At 41.7% G+C, this 21,002-nt stretch overlaps 1 protein-coding gene across 1 annotated transcript; it reads left to right on the plus strand.

Annotated features, from left to right (window-relative positions):
• Nucleotides 1–125: 125 nt before the first annotated feature.
• Nucleotides 126–19,376, plus strand: CHIC1 (cysteine rich hydrophobic domain 1). The gene is made up of 6 exons (XM_066333906.1): nucleotides 126–303; nucleotides 6,493–6,547; nucleotides 12,885–13,040; nucleotides 14,583–14,639; nucleotides 14,830–14,889; nucleotides 15,580–19,376. The coding sequence occupies exons 1-6, from the start codon at nucleotides 134–136 to the stop codon at nucleotides 15,628–15,630; spliced, it is 549 nt and encodes a 182-aa protein (XP_066190003.1). The 5' UTR covers nucleotides 126–133; the 3' UTR covers nucleotides 15,631–19,376.
• Nucleotides 19,377–21,002: the final 1,626 nt, after the last annotated feature.

A 21,002-nucleotide genomic window follows, 5' to 3' on the forward strand; every position in this document is an offset into this window, starting at 1 on the left:
GACCCACATTGCCCCCACAGCCCCGGCGGCCCCGAGCCCCCACAGCCCCGGCGGGCCGCTCTGCGCCTGCGCGCCGCCCTCCCGCGGCCCCGCCCCCGGCGCGCACTGCGCAGGCGCGGCGGGAGGGCCGGCGATGAGCGTCCTGCTGCCCAATATGGCGGACTTCGACACGATCTACGAGCTGGAGGAGGAGGACGAGGAGGAGCAGGATGAGCCCGAGCCCGTGGTGCGGAGCCAGGAGCTGCCACGGCCCCGCGACGCGCCCGATCCCGTAGCGGTACGGGGCGCCGGGCACATCACCGTGTAAGGAAGGAGCGGGGGGCAGCGTGAGGGGACGGTGTGGCGGTGGAGCCGGGCGGGAGGGGTGAGGGCAGCGGGAGCGCCGTGCCCCGGCCCTGTCGGCCCCAGCCTCCTGCCCCTGCCCTGCTCCGTGAGGGCAGCTGTGCTTTCAACGTGGCTATTTTCCGGTAGCTCGAGGAAGCCCCCGGGCGTGAATGAAGAGTTGGCTGTTGGATGCAGAGGCTGCAGCGCTGCCCTGGCAGCTCTCCCTGCTTGCTCCTCTTTATCCAAACAGTTCGTTAGGTAAAAAAAAAAAAAACAAAGTCCACGCCATGCGAGGACGAACAGCGTGTCCGAAGCATCTCGCTGTGACCCTTGTGTGGCACAGCTGAGGCAGGGAGCCCGCACACTGCACTGCAGAGGAGGCTCCTGCCCGTGCTCTGCTTTATCTGCCCCAAACTTAGTTGTGAGTTTGGTTCAGATTGAGTGTTTTTATCGCTGGAGCACGGCGTGAGCCAGAATGTTTGCTGCTCATTTAAACAGTTGAACAGAAGACGAGCAAGCTGTGTTTCCTTATATGTAATGTTTACTCATAGGGATTTTCTTACTGTTCCTGCTCCAGCAAGCTGAAGAATTAATAGAACCAAGTGCATCCTTAACGAGTCGTCACGTTAATTTTCACGGCAGGGAGGGAGGCACTGAAATTTATGTACTGCAGAGACCCACCGAGCTTGTGTTGCTTTGGCTCTGGCTTTGGGCTGCAGAAAACTCACCTTTCTCTGTGTGAATAGGTGCAGGGTGCTGTAAGTGCCCGCAGCAGAAGCACTGGGTGGGGAAGGCTCTCCCAGCCCCTGGAGGTGAGGTTGGATGTGGTCCTGTGTGCCTTGGATCAGGGTTGCTTTGAGCTGGTGCCAGTGAGGAGGTGCTCTGCTGCACCGCAGTGCATTTGCTCGTGCAGATGGGATTTCTTTGTGTGCTCGCCCCAAAGAGCTGCTGGCCTGGCTGAAGGAGAGGTGGAACACAAACAAGATGCTCAGAGTACCAAGTACTTGTCTTAGGAGTTACCTGATTTGAAGCGCTGAACTAGAAAAAAAAAAAATTACACCCTCATCTGCTTTACTTTCTGTGATGCTTTTTGTGTGTTAGTGATGTTACTTATGGTTCCTTCTTGGCCCCAGGATCTTTTCGGGATCTCTAAGAAGTGGTGATGTCTGCATCAAAAAGAGCACTCTTGTCAGTGAAGTGGAGATCCCCAGTGCCCTGAGCTCAATCCCCATCCAGCTTCTTTTCCCTTTCTCCCGCCCCTCTCAGCTTTCTTCCTGTAACAGGACCTACCTGCGTGGTAGGAGGCAGCTTTTATCAGCTCATGCTGTATTTTTAAATCTCCTTATGCTGATAAAAACAGTTATTGGATGTTACCAATAAAATGCAAAGAAACCCTGGACGCTGGAGTACACAATCAATTTAACCTCCTGTTAAATGGGTTTAGCTTCCCAAAGAGTTTGTGTGTTGGAACTCTGTCACTTTTTGATCACACAGATGCTGCTGCTGCTTTTGAAATCAGCTGGCTGCAGGAGCAGCCTGCTCCAGTTACTGAAGGGAGAGATGTCAGCCAGGAAAACCTGGGTTTGTTTTCTGAACCTGTCTGGGGGACTGCTAATGAAAATGTCTGTCCTGACAGGTCAGGCATTATTGAAAAAAGAAAACCAGTTATCTTTATAAAGCCATTGTTTTCCTTGGATTTTGTTTCCCACTGACTCTGGCCTTCTTGAATACTTCTGGTGTATAGAGAAGGGATCATTCTCAAATTCCAGGGTCATCTGCTTCAGCTTTTCATGGCCAGTTCTCTTACGAAACTCCCAAGCTGGTAGATTCAAACACTCTCTTAGTTTCTTGCAAGAGACTTTTTCTTCATATGACCTTGCCAGTGAGCTGTTTACTCTAACAGAGGAACTATTTTGCAGTATCCAACAGTACTAAATATAAATTCCAAGAGTTTCCTGAGGGTATTTAGCAGGATCTTGCTTTGCCCAATTTACTTTTGCTACTTCTACCCCTGTGTGTGGTGAGAGTGACCATGTAAGGTGTGTTTGTTTTATTTTAGTCAGAGGGGACTCATGTAAAAATGGTTGGCAAAATCTATGTTCATCTTATCCAGGATTCTTTGTAAGAATTCTGTCATGTTTATTGGTTTTGAAAGCTTTTGAATTTCAGCACAGATAAATTACTAGCTCCTAGTAAATGCCTTTTCTTCTGCAGTTCCATCTGGATGAGTTATAAACACCTTGTTTGCTGTTTCTCCCCTAGTCAGTGTGACTGTGCTTGGTGTATCCAAGGATCTCCACACAGACATTTGTAGGGAGGACTGAGTCATGCCTAGCAAAGCAAAGGCAATAACTTCCAAAAACAGAGCAGGGACCAAACTGGGACCTGCTTTTAGGCTTGTATTTATCTGCTGTAATTTTTCCATATCATTAAGTCCATGTGGATGGATGGTAATGAGGTAATGAAATAGCCATTAAACAGATTTTTGCCATTAGTATTCAGCTTCCTGCTGAAGTCTGCAAACCTCCTGGTTTTGGCTAGAAGTTAACTTTTGGTATTCTATCCTGTTCTCTGTGGGAGTGCCCCAGGGACCCACAGTCCAGGTGCTGATGAAAAGTTTATTTTCATCAGCTGAGGAAGGGAGGGAAGAGCCAGTTGAGATAACATTTGATTATTTTCTGGTGTTGTTCCATCTTCCACATATTTAAAATAGCAGATGACCTCAGCCTTCCACTCCTTACCAAAAACTTCATTTTCCAAAACGTTATCCATGGATAAGGATTCTTGGATAGTTCTGTTGGCTTCACAGGAGAATGTTCTGAACTGGGAAATGTAAAATTTTCAAGGAGATTTCAGCTCAGGGCTCTTGAGGAATGTCATCTTCCCCCTCTAATGCTGGCCAGAGCTCAGCTGATAGCTCATGAAGAGCAGTGTGGGATCTGAGCTCCTCTCTTGCAGAGAAGTTAAACATAACCTGGATTAGGTGTGGGGAAAGGAGCTGTGCTTGAAGGGGAGAACTTCACTAAACAGGTTTAACTTGTGCACTCGAGTAAGGCTGATTACTATCTATAAACACAGGAGTGGGAGAAATGAGAAGGAGCTGAGGTTTTAGCCAAACAAAATAAAAAAAAAGCAAAGCACTTGTAAATATTTCTCTTCTAAATGTAAGAAAGTAGTTTCTAAAAATCTTCCTGTTTCAGTTCTGAGGACAGAAAACCTGAGCTCCTGCTTTGTAAATTAATAAAGGTGATCTTGTGGTACCTGTTGCAGGTTTGCAACTGGTGGCTCAAGATGCTCATTTGAGCCTTTAACTGAGGGATTGATGCATTTCGCATGTTTTAACTCCTGAGGAGACGTGTTCTCACCACTCTGCAGATGGGGAAAATGAGCTGATGGGATTTGCCTGATGCCATCCAGGAGAACAGGGAGAGAGGGCCAGAAGTGACAAGTGAGGTCATCCTGGTTCTGGTGCAGCCCCAGGAAACAGTGCCTGCCTTTTCCAGGGACTTGTCATGCAGTGAGAAAAGTGCCACCAAAGGACGTGGGTGACTGATCTGAATTTCTAAATGTTCCACTTTGGGCAGCCTGCACTGAGGAGTCACAGAACTGGCCCAGAAATAAATCACCACCAGCTGCTGTTTTAAATGACTTAAAGGACAGCTCCTGGGATGGATGTTACAGAGATTTTTAAACACACTGAATTTTAGATTTCATAGGCCTGCTCCTGCTAGATCACTAATCTATTGTAGGCAGTCTAATTAAGTTAATTACCTTTTGATCAAGACTTTAGATTTTAATTTCTTTACATGAAAGATTCTAATAACACTTTAATACTTTTATGAAGTTGCCTGTAAAGCTGAACAACTGTCTGACATCCTGCTTCCATCTTTTTATTTGATTTGGTTGTTGAGTCACCCCTCTGCTCCATCTAACTTAATGTTAGATGTTTAATGTTTCTAAACCCTGTAGATAATCACAGAAGAGCCTGTAAAACTTCTAGAGATATTTTAGTAAAACTGTGCTGAAGGCCATCAGTAGTTCTGACTAAATACAGCACTTAAAGTATAGTTAAAACATAAAGTTATATTCTTTAGCCACTCACAGGTGTCAGTGTGAGAGATGCCTTTCTGTAACTCAGTTTTCCTGCAACTGAAGGGAGTGTTTTGGCAACTAATAAAAATTTTGGGGGGGTTTAATATGTTCCATGGCATCAGCTTTGAAATTTAACCTAAAACATATTGTGATCTTGCACTCCTAATCAGATTTATTCATCTGAAAGCACTAATTTATCTTGTTCTTTATGGAACTCGGGGTGCAGTGGGAATTTTAATGAGTATATAGTGAGATAAAAGGCACTACCTGTGGTGTAGGAAGTGTTTGAACTCTGAATTGTTGAAGGTCAGAGGAGGGTTCTGAGGAGCAGTTGGTGTGTTTGTTCTGTTTTTCCATTTTTGCTGTTTCCTAAGCCTCTGCTCCTGGCCACTGTAAGAATCAGTGTTGTGGACAAAATGGACCTTTGGCATGATTTAGTGCAATTGGTCTTTTTTAGAGTAAATAATTCTTGAATTTTCCAGTAGTTCTTTTATTGTGTTGTCTGATTGCTCCTACTTTGTGATCATTTCAGGTTGTTCCTTTGCTGATGCACAGAAAAGTCTCTGTTCCTCAGAGCAAGCTGGTGAATGTGCTTTATAATTTTAATCTTTTTTTTCCTAAGACAGAAAAGACTACTTCACTGCTCTCCAAGTGTCCTTAAAACTAAATATATAACATTACAAAACCTGGAAGATTTCAGCTTAAAAAGAAAAGGTACAAAATGTGGAGGCTGACTTGCCAGCTTACAAAAAGAATGGAAATATGCTATATTAGTAATCTTTGTGCTTGCCTAAAATCTTATTGTTTTTACTGTTTGGGGCTTTTTGGTGATGTTTTACACAACTACTGCTCTTTACAAGAGGCTCTAACTTAAATTATTCATCAGACCACTGGATTGAACTTCACCAGAGTTGCTGCCAAACATCTCAGTTCCTGAGACAGCACAACTCCTTCTGTTCTGCCTGTGTCTTCTTTAAGGTTGATTTGCCTTTTTGTGACTTCTGAACAATTTCCATGGTCAGTTTTGGGTGTCTGTGTGCACAGGAGTGTGTATGTGTGATAGAACAATGTCCAGGGGAAGGTGTTGGAACCTTTAAGGTCCCTTCCAAGCCAAACAATTCCACAATTCTCTGCAATTTCAGGAATATTGGTGCAAGGGACCAGTTTGGAGTCTGGCAGGTGTCACTTTGACTCAAAGCAAAGGGTTTTTTTTTTCTTCAATAACTCCTACAATAGCAAATGTATTTGTGCTCTTCTTTTTGGCAGTGATTCAGGTGGTTTGATTTTTTTGATCACAGATACTCAGGAGATAGTTTAGCAGAACTGACTTGATGTACAACATATTTAACAGATTGTAGCTGAGGGCTAGCTACTGCTGTATTTTGTTATATTACTGGATTTTAAAGGTCCAGGAGTTTCGGAATAAGTGCTAATAACAGGTTTACAAGCCAAATCCTGCTCCCTGGAGCTTCCACTGGTTATAATGAAAACCTTTTGCTCAAACCCCAGAACACTTCAGTGAAGACTGGTCACAGTGGTACCCAAAACTTAATTTCCTTGCAGTTGATAGTTGTTGGGGAACTGTCCTTTGTGTAGGCTCTTACACATTCTGCATGAGGCACCTTAACTCAGCCCAAAGGGAGTTTTTAAAACCACATGGTTATAAGTTCCTAAGATGATGATGATGATGATGATTGGGTTCCTTAAAACAAACTTCCTCTGTTGCATGTAGAACAATTGTGTGTGTAAGAAAGTTAAAGGACTGTTGGGGTTTCATAGCTGGAGGGGTTTTTCTTACTGAAATCAAAGACTGAAACTTGCTGCCCTCCAATTGGAAAAGCATTTTTTTGCACTTCTGGAGGTTCTGAAGTAAGGCACCAAGTTTGTGTCTGGAAATGACTGAGTTTACATTAACTTAGATCAAAAGCTCATGAAATAATGCAAATGTGAGGGAAAAAAAAGAAATTACCAGTGCTTTCTTTTTAAAGTAAAAAATCTTATTACATTTTTTTTTTAATTAAGGGAAACGAAATAAGTTAGGTGGAATATATTTTGTTTGTCTCTTTTGTTTTCAAGGTTTGGCTTGAGCAACAAGTTTGATACAGAATTTCCTTCTGTTCTGACAGGGAAGGTAAGTGTGAGATTAAACTGTTCTTTTCAATGGGAAGAGCCAGTGCATCCAGTGGTTTTTGTGTTGGATACCTGAGCATGAGCCCACTCAAAACTGTTCCCTGTGTGACCCAGCTGCTCACTGCCCTGGCCCTCAGTGGAGCTGGGAACAAGAAGGAAGGATTTGCAGTGATTGTTATCATTATTGACATTCCAAACACAGCAGAGCTCACCATGGATCCCACTGTTCCCGTGCAGACATGAAAGCAACCCTCACTTAACCTTGCTTTTTAAATACCTGCAGTTTATGCTCCCTCCTGGGTGAGTTAAAGCACTACAAATACTGGACTTCTCTTTTCAGTGTGCCTTCAGTTGGCTTAGACAAATCTCTGGAAGTGAAGCTGTTTTATCTGAAGCTTTCCAGAGCAAAACATTGTGTTAAATCTACAAATTCAGTAGGTGTTTAGCACATTTTCACAAATATTGTTTAGTTCTGAAAATTAGATGACAAGTCTCTTGCTTTCTCTGGAGTCCTGTCATCTTACTTAATGGAAGTGTAAGAAACTGTAATTTGTAGTTATTAATTCAGTCTTCACTCAATTCTCAGCTAGTTTTAAATTATTTTTTCAATTGTATTTTTTTTTATCTTTTAATTGCTTAATTCTTTTTCTCTTGAGTTTATTTTTCTTCCTGCTGTTTCACTCTCTAGTGCTTTGTTTTTTGCTTCAATTCATATCCCCCTCGTGTACCTTTTCCAGAATTTGGGAAGAAAAAAAAAGTTTATTTGGCACTTTCTACTTTGTCTCATGTCATCCCATAGAGCTGCACTCCCTCTGCAGCCCCTTGCAGAGGTTGAGTCATCCCAACAATCCACTGAACACAGAAGTTCCTGCTTCTGCCAGCTCCATCTGGGCTTTCTGCTCCTGCGTTCTCACACCAGAGGACAAAGGATTAAATCCTTGTGTGGAGGTTGTGCAGCTGTTCTGACAGCAGGACCCCTTAAAAGCAGCTCCTGCTTGGAGTTTCTGGGTGCTCAAAATCAGCCTGGGAATTCTGCCCTTGTTTTAGGATCTCACTGAGCTCAGAAAGACAAATCCTACTGATCCCAGGGTGAGGGCTGCTGACAACACTTTGCATTTCACTGTCTTGTCTGAGGCTTGTTCTTTTCTGGGAAGCTCTTTCTGATCACTGAACAGCCACAATACATTTTGGAAAAAAAGTGGTTTATGTTCTTTTGCTCAAGTTGTAGTTTATTGTAAAGAAGCCTGTAGAAAATCCCAGGCAAGAAACGTTAAAACTAAATTTAATTCCATAAATTTCATCTCTTTCTGCCTCTCTAAAATATATTTGTGCTATTAAAAACCTACAAACCTACAGCCAGGTCTACACTTATTAATACCAGCATCAATGACAGTCACATTTTCCACTTGATTGTCCTCCTCTTGTTAAATAGACAGTGAGCAAAAGCTTAAATTAAAGTTTACTTGAGTGCTTGGACTTAATTTAGCAAAGAAAAAGGAAAGAGGAAGGTCTTGTGTTGGCATTTCCCCTTCCTGTTCTGTGGTGTGACCAGTGCTGCAGGAGTGGCATGGGCAGGGATTTGCTCTGTGTAGAGATGCTCCTCTTGAGGATTCTGATATTCTGTTACCTTGTGGATTTTGGGGCTTTCTGAGCAAGGAAATGAATTCCCTTTTGTCAGGGAATCCAACAAGATAGTAAACACATTTTTCTTCCTGCCTGCCACACGCTGCCATGAAAGACATTAGAAACCACAGTTGTGGCTCTTTTGGTTTTTAATACTTGACTTGTCAATTGCAAGAAATAAAGAATCTGCTTCTTCCTCTGGTTGAGGCAGTCAATCATCTTAATCCCTATTAAAAATGAAAATTCAGTCATTTTTTCCAGTAAGTTTTTCTTCAAATGCCCTGTTAAATAATTCACAACAATCAGTATCAAGTGAGACCCCACTTTAGGATCCTCTCTTGTTAAAATGTAATTTTTTTTTGCTTTTTATGAAAATCAAAATTTATGAATAACAATAACTGTTTATATTTACAAATTGGGATTAAAATGTTTACTCTGAACTCTCATTAGTCCTCAGTTCTTCTAAGACAATGTCATAGTTTATTCATATTGCCTGTGTAACATTAAGTTTAATGGCTTTTGCTGTCCCCTGTGAGTTGATGTTAATAATAAATCCCATCTGCTAATGGAGTGTAGGAGATGAAGCCATTAGATGGGCTCGATGGAGTTCTCAGTGGTACTGGTTTTCTTTTAAATAAGTACAGATGTAAAGGATGTAGGTTTTTAAAGCAGGAAGAAAATCCTAATTAGAGAAAACTCTGTGGCTGCACCTTTCTCCTGGAAGCACAAACTTTGGGGATATATGCCACATTCTTCTGTTAGTAATTTAATTCAGCTTCCTGCCCTCAGTTTGCCCATCCACAAAATGATGGCAGCAAACCTTCTGATTTTCTTTTTCTGAAATCTAGAATCCCCCTCTTCCTTCACCCATTCTCCCAGTTTTCAGAGAGACTTCATAGCTGTTACAGGTTAGCCTTGAGCTACATGATTGTAATTACATCCTCAGTGTTTAATTGAGACTTAATTTGTTGCTTTCCTTGGGAGAGGTGAATGTGTACATTTGAGGGTAAAGCATAGCCAATAAAATAATAAAGGAAAGGGAGATCCCAGCTATGTCAGATGTAATTCAGGTGGATTAATATTTGTCTTGCAGGATGAGACATAAACTCACCTGGTGTGTAAATCCTGAGCCAGGCTTCTTTTCGATGGAGCATTGTAAGAAAAGATTTGACTGCACTTAATACAGAGGCAATATTTAACTTTTAATAATGTAATTGGACCTTGGCCTAAATTGGAATGGTAGTTAAATATAAATTCTGTGTGCTACAGATTTACAGGATTATTAATTCTCTTAAACAAGCTTTTAACAAAATACCCTCTGTGATACGGAGCACAGTAGCACACGCTGCTCCAGGTGACCAGAAAGTGATGGAGGCAGTGATCCTTGAGGGGAAAAGTGGAATTTCCTGCTGTGATCTTGGAACAAAAGGGGTTCTGCCCAGAGAGGAGTGTGCAGTGCAGGGCAGTGTGAGCCATAAAGGGAGGGCTGGGCATTGTGGGGCCGTGTGATTGATAGGGCTGATGATGATGATTGAAGGAGAAAGATCAGGCCTGCTGGGCCTTACTGGCTCCCTTCCTGTGTTTGGAGATCCTCTGCATCCTGTTGTAAAATATTACGACACCCTCTCCTTTCCTTTTATGTTTTTGTTTTGGTTTGGTTTTTTCCCCCTCCTAAAAGGAGCTAATGTCCCTTTCCCAAGGTGTACAGCACAGCCAGGAGCAAAGTGCTTATCTCATTCTTTTCAAGAGCCAGACACAAACTCTCCCAGAGATTTCCAGAATTACCCCAAACTGGGCTTTCTTAGGGAGCTGTCTTTGTGCAGGAGGAGCTGTTCATTCTGTTTGTTTGACATACATCAGCCCCTTCACATACACCTTTCAAAAGCTGTACCTGCAAGAAGATGTAAAATTGTGTCAGAAAATCAACAGTTCTGTGATGACTTTCATTGGAATTCCATTTCATTATTAGATTTGAACAGTTTTTTACAAGTATTTTGTTCTTAATCACTGTGACGAAGCTCAACTGTCACTGAGCTGTAAACTGAGCAGCAAAATTGTGATTTCTTCTGTTTATCACAACATGAAGCTGATCTTGTTGTGATAAACAGAAGAAATCACAGTTCTTCTGATCTCCAGTTCCTTTAGTTTGAGATGAAGATGTGTCATTAGTGACAGAAATATTTGTTGTGATTCCATTTCCTGAAGGCAGAAACAATCCAATAGTTTGAGTTAGTCAAAAGCATCTTAAGTAATTTCATGTTATGTTGTAGCACAGAGATTCACCTTTACATTAAAATACTCGGTGAGTTAGCAGGTAGTGGTGCTTTCATAATATTATATAAAGGTAAACATCAGACCAAAATCCCTGAAATGGGAATTTTCTGTTGCTTAGTGGCATCCAGAGTTGGTTTGTGATTTAGCCATTTGCTCTGCAGGAAGGAGAGTACTTCAGCTTCCACCTTAAAGTGTAGGAACATGTCAACCTGATGTGAACCTAAAAATTAACACAGGAACAGGGAATCTCCCTGTGCTTTCTTTAGGTCCCAAATTTTGCTGCCAGCTGTGATCTGAGAATCTGGTTGAGTTCTCTTCGTGTTACCACTGGTAAAGGTTATTCGTGTTGAACTAAATCCTGGGCTGTGTCATCCCATTGTCTTTGGCAGGTTTGTTCAGCTGGATTTGGAGGTTGGGCTGTGCTGTTCTCAAGGTCCACTGAACTTTGTGTCTGAAAGAAAAGGAAGCATTCTCTTTTATTAGGGAGTCTCATGACAAAAGTATAAATGAGTCCTAGGGAAAAAAAAAAACCTGCTTATTTTTATATTTCACATGAACAGAATGTAAAATTCTGAAAGATTTATCAAAGGAAGTGCCATTTGTAGATATCTAAATATGAGGCCCGTGGAGACTTCCTTAAGAGTTGAGAATGCCAATTAATGTAGGAATCTGAGTTTACTTTGAGGCAGTGACTGCAGCAGCTGTCTGAGGTTACTGCAAACCACCAGCCCAGATGTTCTTTCCTACAAAACACTCTCCCACGTTGAAGATGAAATGGTTTTGCTCATGTGCATCTGGTATTTGTTATATCCCACTACAAGATCTGGCACTGGCAGAGAAATCCATAAAACCTCGTTCCAGAGACATGCAAGCACAGGACAGTCTGCCACATTACAATGGGATTTTTTTTTTTTTCATTGCAGATGTCTCAGTATAAAGGATCTCAGGGTTTCTTTCACCATTTCCTTTTTCTTTTTTTTCCCCTAAACTAAGCTGTCTCTTGTAAAACAGACAATTTTCATAGTTGCTCCGTTTGTAGATGTAAAACTAAACAGTCTATTTAATGTGGGAGGCGGGGGGCAAAATAATTACTTTCTATGTATTTATTAATTCCTGCTTTAAAATAATCACACTTAAATTATGTTCTTATGTTATTAACTGTAGGTCTGGCTTGTGTGCAAGCCCAGCTGCCCCCTGACTCTGTAGTGCCTGGTGACCTGAATGGCCAGGAAACAGATGTTGCATTTATTTACTCCCTTCCCTGCAATGCTTTAAAGACTTCAGCTCAATAGGCAGAAGCATCAGGCCCTCTCCATTTCCTGCCCCGTGGCTTTGCCCCTGCTGAAAAGGATCTTTGTCACTAGATGAACTTTTGTTGGAGTTGCTGCCCTTGTTTGCAGAGTCAGAGGAGCAGAGCTGGGCTTGCTCAGGGGCTGTGGAGCAGTTGCACAGCTTCGTGTACAGACTCACTCTAGGGGGTTTGCATCAGCGTGGCAATAGGTAGGAAAGGTGGGGTTTGTTTGGAGTTGTGCCTGCCTGCTCAAGTCTCTCCTTGGTCCTGATTTATTCTGCTTTGTGTGCTTGAATACTGGATTGTCTTGGAGTCACTGCCTCAAATCCATGTTTGACTTGTCAGATGGAAGTGTCTTGCATTCTGTAGGGAGATGAGGGATTTGGGAGGTGTGAGTAGGTGAGAAATGCAGTTATTGGAGAAAAGAGCTGCTTTCTGATACAAAATGGGGGTTCCACATTGACTCTGCAGTGGCAACACAGATATAAAATACTTACTCCTAAATTTCAAAAGCTAGTTTACTATAAGTAGACTTTATTTCTAACCCTGTACAAGATGCATTTTTTCTGCCTTAAATACATCCAGTGTATTTCTTTCTGGGCTTCCCTGTTTTAGGAAGCAGCCACAAGGGAAGTTGTGGCTTCAGTATGGGCCACTTCAGGAAGTTATTTGTGGACAGAGCCTTCACCCAGGCACAGTGCAGACTTAGATGGGTGTGACATTAATTTGGACAGCAGTCTCCCTTTCTGTGATACTATTTTTACTGCCAAGCTCCCACATTCCCCTGGAAAGCAGAGATCTGTCATTCTCCCATGGTTTTACTCAGTGTAGCCAGTGCAGGTATTGCCCAGCTGTGTCCCAATTCTGATTTTGTCTGGGCTCACTGTGTTTTCAGGCCCATTAATTACCAATGCAATCAATATGCATGAGGCTGCTCATCTAAAAGATATTTAGCTTTTTAACTCAGGTTGGTGCAGCGCACGCACCAGAAATTAATTTGTTGCAGGAAAATGACTTTTCACGCTCGCTTGGGTGACGCAGTGCTTTAGAAGACTGTGTAATTTTTCTGTTTCACTGGAACCTGTAGAGGCAGTTTCTGAGAAAACACACCCGTGCTGGCTGTCCCTGAAGCTGAGCCCTTCTGTTGCAGGTGGCCCCTGAGGAATTCAAGACCAGCATCAGCCGAGTGAACGCCTGCCTGAGGAAGAACCTCCCTGTCAATGTGAAGTGGCTGCTCTGTGGCTGCCTGTGCTGCTGCTGCACCCTGGGCTGCAGCCTGTGGCCCGTGGTCTGTCTTAACAAAAGAGTGAGTCAATGGATCGCCTTATTCTATGGGTTTTTTAAAGTATTGGTAGGGTTAAATAACTCCTCTTAGTATCTTGCACGTTTTAAAATCCTGGTTGGGCCTCACGTTCCAAAGGTTATTCTGGTTTTCACCTTAGAAAATAGAAAACGTTTGAAATGACACCAAATTAGCAGTTGACTCAATAGTTTTAGGAATAGCTGATCTCATCTCAGTTCAAACAGGATGGAATATATGATACCCTAAATTTCCAGGATTTCTCAAGGTCTAAGAATTGAGTGCAAAACTGAACCTTCATGACCTTCAGAGAGTGGCAGAATTTGACTGAAAAATCAGTTTTCCTCTTCCCTGTCCCCATTCCATCCACCCCTCAAATAAATATTTTTAAAATTTAAAAATCACTTTTTTATATGCAATAGACACCATGACATTTCAGAGCTGTGGGTTTTTTTGCCATATTTTATTGTGCTGTTTCTGTTAAGAACAAGTACAAATTTATTTTCTAAAGACTTTCCCCCCCAATTAGAGAGTTGACCACTCCTGTAATCAGGTCCAAAGTAATGATTTTGAAAAGCACTTCAGTAATATCAGGTAAACATGATCTTAATTACCTCTGTGGTTTACATTTAGAATTGATTTATCACAGCAGTAAATCTTGAGGAAGTGCATTAATGTGTTCACTTGCTGAAGCGCTCATCACTGAAGCTGCATCACTCAAAAGTTACAGGACTTGTTTTAGTGCAGTTTTAAAGCCATTTTTAATAACCCTGTACCAGTGAAAATCTAAATAAATGCCCATGTGGTGGTGTAATATTAATTATTTTAAATTCTCAAGGCTACAGGAATATGCATCAGGTAGGGAAAACGATGGCAGTGTGAGGGTGATAACAATGCAGTGATTAAAATTAAATGTACACCATGCAGGATCATCACAGTTGTCTTTTTGTGACCTTCAAAATCACTGAAACTGGAGAAATCATCTTGTCTCTCCAGCTGTGGGAAGAGCAGGACATGAAAGGCACATTTGGTAGCCAGGAGTTGAAAATAATTTGCTGTGAACTGGAGTTTGGTGGTGAGGGTTTTTTTCAAGATCCAGATCACAATTCCATTAGCAAAATCTGGAAATCTAACGTGTGGAAATCTGTGTTTTCAGCAGAACACCTGCAATGAGTGCAGGATTTGGCCAGGAGAGTTTGGTAGACTCTGTTTTGTTGGGTGTGGGAGGTAAAAACACCAAATTCAAAAGGATCTCTTTCTAACTCAATGAGCTCTGGAAAAGCCACAGGCCTCAGCTGGACTTGATCTGAGACATTTTTCCAGTAATTCTAAGTTAACAAAAAACCCATTAATGTTTCCTTTTTTGAAAAAAGGGGAAGCAGGGGATTGAAGTGATAAGATTTCCATTTATTTCTTCTTTGTTTCATTCTACTTTTATAAAACTTAACTTATTATAAATTAACTTTGGCCAGAAATGCAGTAGTGAGCTCCTTCTGGATGAGACAGGCTGCTGAACCATTTCTGATACACTTCTGACTTCCTTTCCAGACTAGAAGATCAATTCAGAAGTTACTAGAATGGGAAAATAACAGACTATATCATAAGGTAAGAAAAGAGTGCTCATTTTTTTTTCAGCTTTAAGAATATTGGCAATGAAGAATTTTTAAATCTGGTCATAATTCCATGCTTTATACTGATCCTAAATAACAGATCCTGATAATTCAGTATTGCTAATGCTTGGTGCATTACCCATCCAAACAAGGCTGTGCTAATCCTTTGTTCATTATTTCCTCAGCTTGGTTTGCACTGGAAGCTGAGTAAAAGGAAATGTGAAACTAGCAATATGATGGAATATGTGAGTATTGCTTGTTACTTATTGCAATTCAACAGAACTGTAATTTGATAGAGAAAATCCTTCACTTAGTGACCCTGTGCAAAAAGATCTCCCAGACAAAGGTGCAGCTTGGGCTGTAATTTGGAATGAGGGAGACCCACCAGGACTTTCTGCATTGGAGATGCCCACACCAGCACCAGTCTGCACTGCTTTAACTTATCCACCTTTTCCAGTGGTACCCGTAATTCCTTTGATTCAAATAGTTTTGCAGAAATATTGCATTTTTATAGTAATGAGGTTTTTTTTTCGGTTGGACCTTTCTTTTTGTGGTTTTGGTTTGTTTTGGTGGGGTTTTGTTTTGCCAGCTCTAAGTTTCACATGGTTGTAAACAAGACAGACCTTGCAGGAAAGCAGAATTTCAAATATTTCTGTGGTTCTACCACTCCCCTATCCACTTTAACATGTAGCTGTGAAGATTGTGTGGGCTTTAGGGAAAGAGATTGACCCCAAAAAAGCCAAGCACCCAGAATCTCTCTATTTCAGTGTGACTGGAATCTCTGCTTTGTTACCCTGGGAGGGAACATTCCCTCCTCACAGACTATCTCAGATATATTTATCTTAAGAATTAGCTAATGTTCATGGAAATTGTGCTGAAGCTTTGAACTTTTTGGTTACTGTCTTCTCTTCTTGTCTTTTTCCCTTCTTCAACAGGTAATATTAATAGAGTTCTTACCAAAATACCCCATATTTCGACCTGACTGAGGAACAACATTGGTCTGTCATGTTACCTGTCATTTTCTACCCTTAGTGCCTTGTAGATGATTTTGGAAAGAAGATGGTCTACTTTGCTGTGACTTAAAAAATGTTCTTCAGTAGAAATCTTCCTTGCTGTTACTTTCTTTTGTTAAGAAGAGAACAATTTGCACATTTTTTTATGTTAAACGAGGCTTCTATGTTGCACTCTGAATTTTTAACATTACCAATAACTGATAGAGTTGCCACTAGGGATCTTAACATCAGTGCTGCTTAAACTTGTTCTGAGCATGCTGCCTTATTAATTTCTCTCTTTGCTGTCCTCCAACGTGCATCCTAAAGCTGTGTCATCCTAGATTTCATCCTAAGTGTTGCAATCCTAGAAACCCTCAGTAGGAATGTTCCAGGTAAACTCCAGTAGTAATGATTTTAGTAGAACCTGCTTGCATAGGACTTGCAATCAACAGCACTGGTTTTGTCCTGCACTTTGCAAAATCATCATTTACATTTAAAGGGGGGGGGGGTTTCATTAGTTTACCCACTATGGATTTGTAAATATTGACTCTTTGCATAATGTAAAGTGTGGTATGCCAAGGTTTACAGAATGTATTATAGCTCTTATTCTATTGCCAACAGTCCCCCAGCATCTGTTCCATGTGCTCCTTCCCCTGGGATTGTACAGCCCCACTCACACTGGTTTTATGGGAAAGCCATGAAGAGTTTGTGCATATGGCAGATGTGTAGGGCTCAGTTGCACTTTGTTTAGTAAATGGATGAAAAATGCATAGCATTTCTGTCTTTATTTTGAAGAGTGTTTCAGGTGGTGCTTGCAGCACCTGAAATACAAAGCTGAAGTCCTCACCTCTGCAAAAGCTACATTTGTGGGGTAGATGGCAGCTGCTGTTAACAAAATACCCTAAAGTCTCTTTTGGAGTGAGGAATATATATGGATGTTAAGTTCTATTTTGTTTGGAAGCCAGGAAAAATTAGCCTCGAGTCGGAGATCTTTGTTACAAAGGAGAAAAATCAGGAACAGGCAAATCCAAGCTGAAGCAGCACCTCTGTTATTGTTGTGGTTGTACTTCAGCATTTTCACAGTTAAGTGACAGGAATTCCCTTCCAGTGGAAATAGGTTTTATCTCAGTCAAAGTGGAGTTTCAAAATGTGCTGAGGGGAGGAAGTGCAGCAGTTGAAAGGGCTCCTGAATCTGTTTTGGCAGTCAGGCACTGTCTGGAGAGCCAGGAAAGCCTTGTGGAATTCAGTATTATTTTGGATTCTTCCCTGTTTGCCTGATCTCAGGAAGGGAAGTCACTGTAGAAAAACTTCCTCTAACGGCTGACCTAAGAGCACTAGATAAAAGAAAGCAAATGGAAATTGTTGCAAAGTTCCCTGCCTTTCCTAACTAGAAGTAACAAAGCAGGTAACTGAGCATCTGCAAGTCGTGGTGGATTTCATTCTCAGTGTCCAGGCATTTCTTTGCAGCATCTTGACTCCCTGCAACATCATCCCAAGTTGCTTTTTCAGTTTCAGGGTGACTTGGGGTTTCCTCTGAATGTATTTGCATCTCTCCAGTTTGCAATATGCTATTAAAATACAGTATTTGTAAGACCATTTATCCTAATACCTGTAGTAGGTCAGATTCCTTGTACACAGTGTTTACAGAAGGCCAGTTTTATGCAAGTTGTTACTCAAAGGGAAGTTTGTGCTGTTTCCAGTCCCAGACTGATGGTTCAGAGTCTGAAATGTGCATATTTCATGCGGGAACTTTGTTTGACTGGTGGATTGTGACAACTAAATGTGCAATTGCATTTATAACACGAATAAAAACCTCCTGTGTAGTTTAAAATTATCATTAGCTACACCTTGCAACTCAGATTTCCATTGCAGAACCAAGCAAAGTGTTGTCTCCAATTTGTTTCTCTTTTTTTGGAGAGGAGTGTTAACTGGAAGCAGAGAAAATAATGGCAGAAAAAGGCAGAGTAAAACCAAAACTGAAATGGCACACCCAGTTCTTTGGGTTCCCCTGGCAAATGAGTTTCTGGAGTAATTAGAAGAACAATGAAAGTTTCTTACTGTTCTGCCAGAACTTTTGTTGTGCAGAAATCTCAAGAAATCTCAGCAGGTTCTGATTTTCTTCTTCTTCACGTGTCTATTTTCTCCCTGTACTTTGCCAAGTGGGAGAAGAGCAGGCACTTCCCATGGAATCACACAGTGGGACCCCAAAGCTCCTGTCATTCCACCCCCTCCTTCCACTGGCCCAGGCTGCTCCATCCAAACTGGCCTTGAACACTTCAGCACGTAATATTAATTTGGAAAGTTTACACTGGAAGTACATAAACCCTATACATTTTAATCCGTCCTTAATTAGTAGTTGTGCAGTCTTCAAACCATGAACGGGTCTTGTCTCTGTATTTTAATTGAGATTTAATTATGTGGCCATAAAGAACCAGAGCCAAACCTGTCATTTCCAGTAAGCTCCATGTTTTAATAAGTAGATAAATTTGCATTAAAATGCAAAACCGGCAGCAGTATTATATTTGCATGTGAAAGACACAGGATTCACAGCTCCCTGAAAGGTGAAGGCAGCTGGCAGTACTGCTGTGAACTCTACACGGGTTCATTTTTGCCTGGGCTGGCCTTGACTACAAAAACATCACAGGTAATTCTGTCTCCCAAGACCAGAGATCTCATTTTTGACAGTAAACGATCAGCACGAGTTGGTGAAGTGTTCATGGAGGATATCTGTCAGAATCTGTGGCAGTGTAACAGATTAATGTCAGCAGAGTGAGTGGAAGTGGTAAAGAAAGTGCCTTGGCTGGTTCCAACACCAATTGTGCAGAGGAGAAAAGGGAACTGGTCCCTCTCAGGAGTGGGAGTTTGCAGCAGATTTTTAAAAGCAGCTACTGTCTACCAAATCAGTGTTTATTCCTTCACATCAACCTGTTGACACTAATTTTGTTTCTAGATTTTATCCAGGAAATCTTTGGGTTTGTGTCTGGAAAGTTTTGTATCTGGAGAGTACCGAAGGAGCACAAAACTCTGGCAGAGCATCAAAGCTCTTCTTTAGTGATTCCCCACCTGCTCCTGCAGAGGTGTTTTCCAAGAGGAAAAACACAAAAAGTGTTCAAACATCCACACCCAGTTCTAGGGAGTGTGGGTTCAGTTGTAAATGGGTGACTTTAAAACAAAAAATTATTAAATCTGGTGTGGTTTTGATAAATACAAAAAAAAAATAGTTGTGCTTTTCTTGATAGGTACAAAACTCCATATGCAAAACCATAAATTGATGTTTGTTATTGTCCCACTGACAGTTTACTGCATTTTCTTGTCAGCACACTACCATTGGAGCAATAAAAATGTCAAGCTGTTAACATTCACCATCAATTATTGATCACTTTAGTAAGCAATGTTACGTGATTCTTCTGCCATTCTTTTGTTTTCTGCTTTTGGTGTTCTTACAGTGTTGTAACATACTTGTATTGCTTCTGAAAAGTGGTTTTGTTTAAGCTGTATGAAACTGTGTTCTTAACACTTTTATTCTGTTTACAAGTGAACAGCCACTTTTTTAACAGGACCTCACATCTGGAGAGTTTTCTCTCTATTTTTTATTTTAAATGAAAATAAAATTCTAACTGAGCTTGCTTTCTACAATTTACTGCACTGGCTTGTGCCATTGAAAGAAGCTGGAAGTCAGACATGCTTCATCACTTTGAGACATTTTTTCTTTAATTAAATTCAAAGATGAAAACCTTGAATAGTGCAATGTGTTTATGGAAAAGAAAACAATGGGAATGTCCTGCAGCTTTCCCTGCAGGGCTGTTTGAGCGGGATGGTGGCAGTGCTGGGGTGTGCCTGATACAGCCAGGCCAGGGCCTCGGCTGCTTCAAAGAACAACACAGAAAAACTTAAGAAGGATTTCCAAAGTGCAGAATGATCGAATCTGATTTTTCTTGGTGCTTCACCTTCCTGCCAGGACAGGAATCCCCATCCCTGGAAGGGCTGAAAAACGTGTGGATGTGGCCCTGGAGGATGTGGTTTAGTGGTGACCACTGTGATGCTGCTGGTTGATTGTTGCCCTTGGTGCTCTCCGGAGTCTTTGCCAACCTCGGGGATTCCATGATTGGTTTGGGGGGCTCACAGACCCTCCCTTGTAAGGATTTCCTGAAGGAATCCTCCCCTGCAGCATTCCTGTCCCAAAGCAGAGGTTCTCTCACCCCTCACACAAATCCCTCCTTCCCCAGGGGTTTGTGTGTGTGACCAGCCTGCCTTTGGAGCTGTGAAAGCCAGACTTAAAACAAAAGCCTTTTGCTCATCCCTGAGGGGAAAGCACGCATTCCTGAAAGGGACACGTGCAGTGTTTTTGTTGGAAGTTGTTTTGGGCAAAGCCAGGGGCTGCTGGAGCATGGAGCTGATTCTGGATGTTGGCTGAGAAACAGAGAATGTTACTGGGATGTTCAGCCAGAACGGGGATGAGGGGCTGAGTCAGGAGTGAATCCCCTCGGGCCTTTAGGAGATGTAATTGCCCAGATTTAGCAGCAAAGGCCCGTGTTCAGGATATTTGGGATTTGGCCCTGACTCTTGGAAGGCAGACTCAGACCTGTTTGTAGAGCAGCTTTGCTGCGGTGTCTGTGCCAGTGTATTTATAATGCTGTGTCTGTCATCACTTGAACTGTTCTAGCTGAGTTTATTTTTCTGGTGAAGCCTGGAGAGACTTCAACCCTTCATTTCTTAGACCAAATTAAATGTTAGCCTCCTCTCAAAAGCGAAGTTCTGTTTCTGTTCATCCTGCTTGCATTTATTTGAATTACAAATGAATAGGAGTGACCAGGAACAACATTCCAGTTAGTGGCTCATGGCCAAGGCACCAGGTATTTATTTCAGTGTTGATAGTTCCCTCTCTTGTGTGAAAAGAATGTGATCCATTAAATTTAAAGGGTAACATTTGTCTCCTTAGTGGCTGTATTGTATTTCTGATCCATAGCTGTTCTGTGATAAATCTGGGGCTATTTCTCTTCAGCCACTTGCAGTTTATACAAGTTCCCTGCAGACACTCATTATCACTCCAGACTCAGCATCTGACACTTTGTACTGGTGAATCTCTCAATATTTCCATTACTGTGTCCTCCCAGTCCTCCAATTCTCCTTGCGTTTGTGCTCCCCGTCTTCCTGTAAAAAGTGTTTGTCACAGGCTGGTTCAATCTGCAAAATTAACACAAATGAGTTTACTAAAAGGATTAGTTCCCAGATTGATGCCTGAATTTTGCTTATGATTTTCTAAATGCCCTTTTACTTACTTAGTCTCTGACCTGCTTTAAATATTTCTATTATTCCTACGTCTGACTGAATCAGTAATTTCCTTGTTGTGGTTTATCTGGGAGATT

This window comes from Sylvia atricapilla, chromosome 21 (assembly GCF_009819655.1).
Source record: "Sylvia atricapilla isolate bSylAtr1 chromosome 21, bSylAtr1.pri, whole genome shotgun sequence".
In the NCBI taxonomy this organism is placed as follows: Eukaryota; Metazoa; Chordata; class Aves; order Passeriformes; family Sylviidae; genus Sylvia; species Sylvia atricapilla.

Coding starts and splice junctions, on each gene's coding strand:
- CHIC1 (XM_066333906.1), top strand. CDS start 134: ATGAGCGTCCTGCTGCCCAATATGGCGGACTTCGACACGATCTACGAG. Junction 13,041..14,582: donor TGGTCTGTCTTAACAAAAGA/GTGAGTCAATGG, acceptor CTTCCTTTCCAG/ACTAGAAGATCAATTCAGAA. Junction 14,640..14,829: donor ATAACAGACTATATCATAAG/GTAAGAAAAGAG, acceptor TTATTTCCTCAG/CTTGGTTTGCACTGGAAGCT.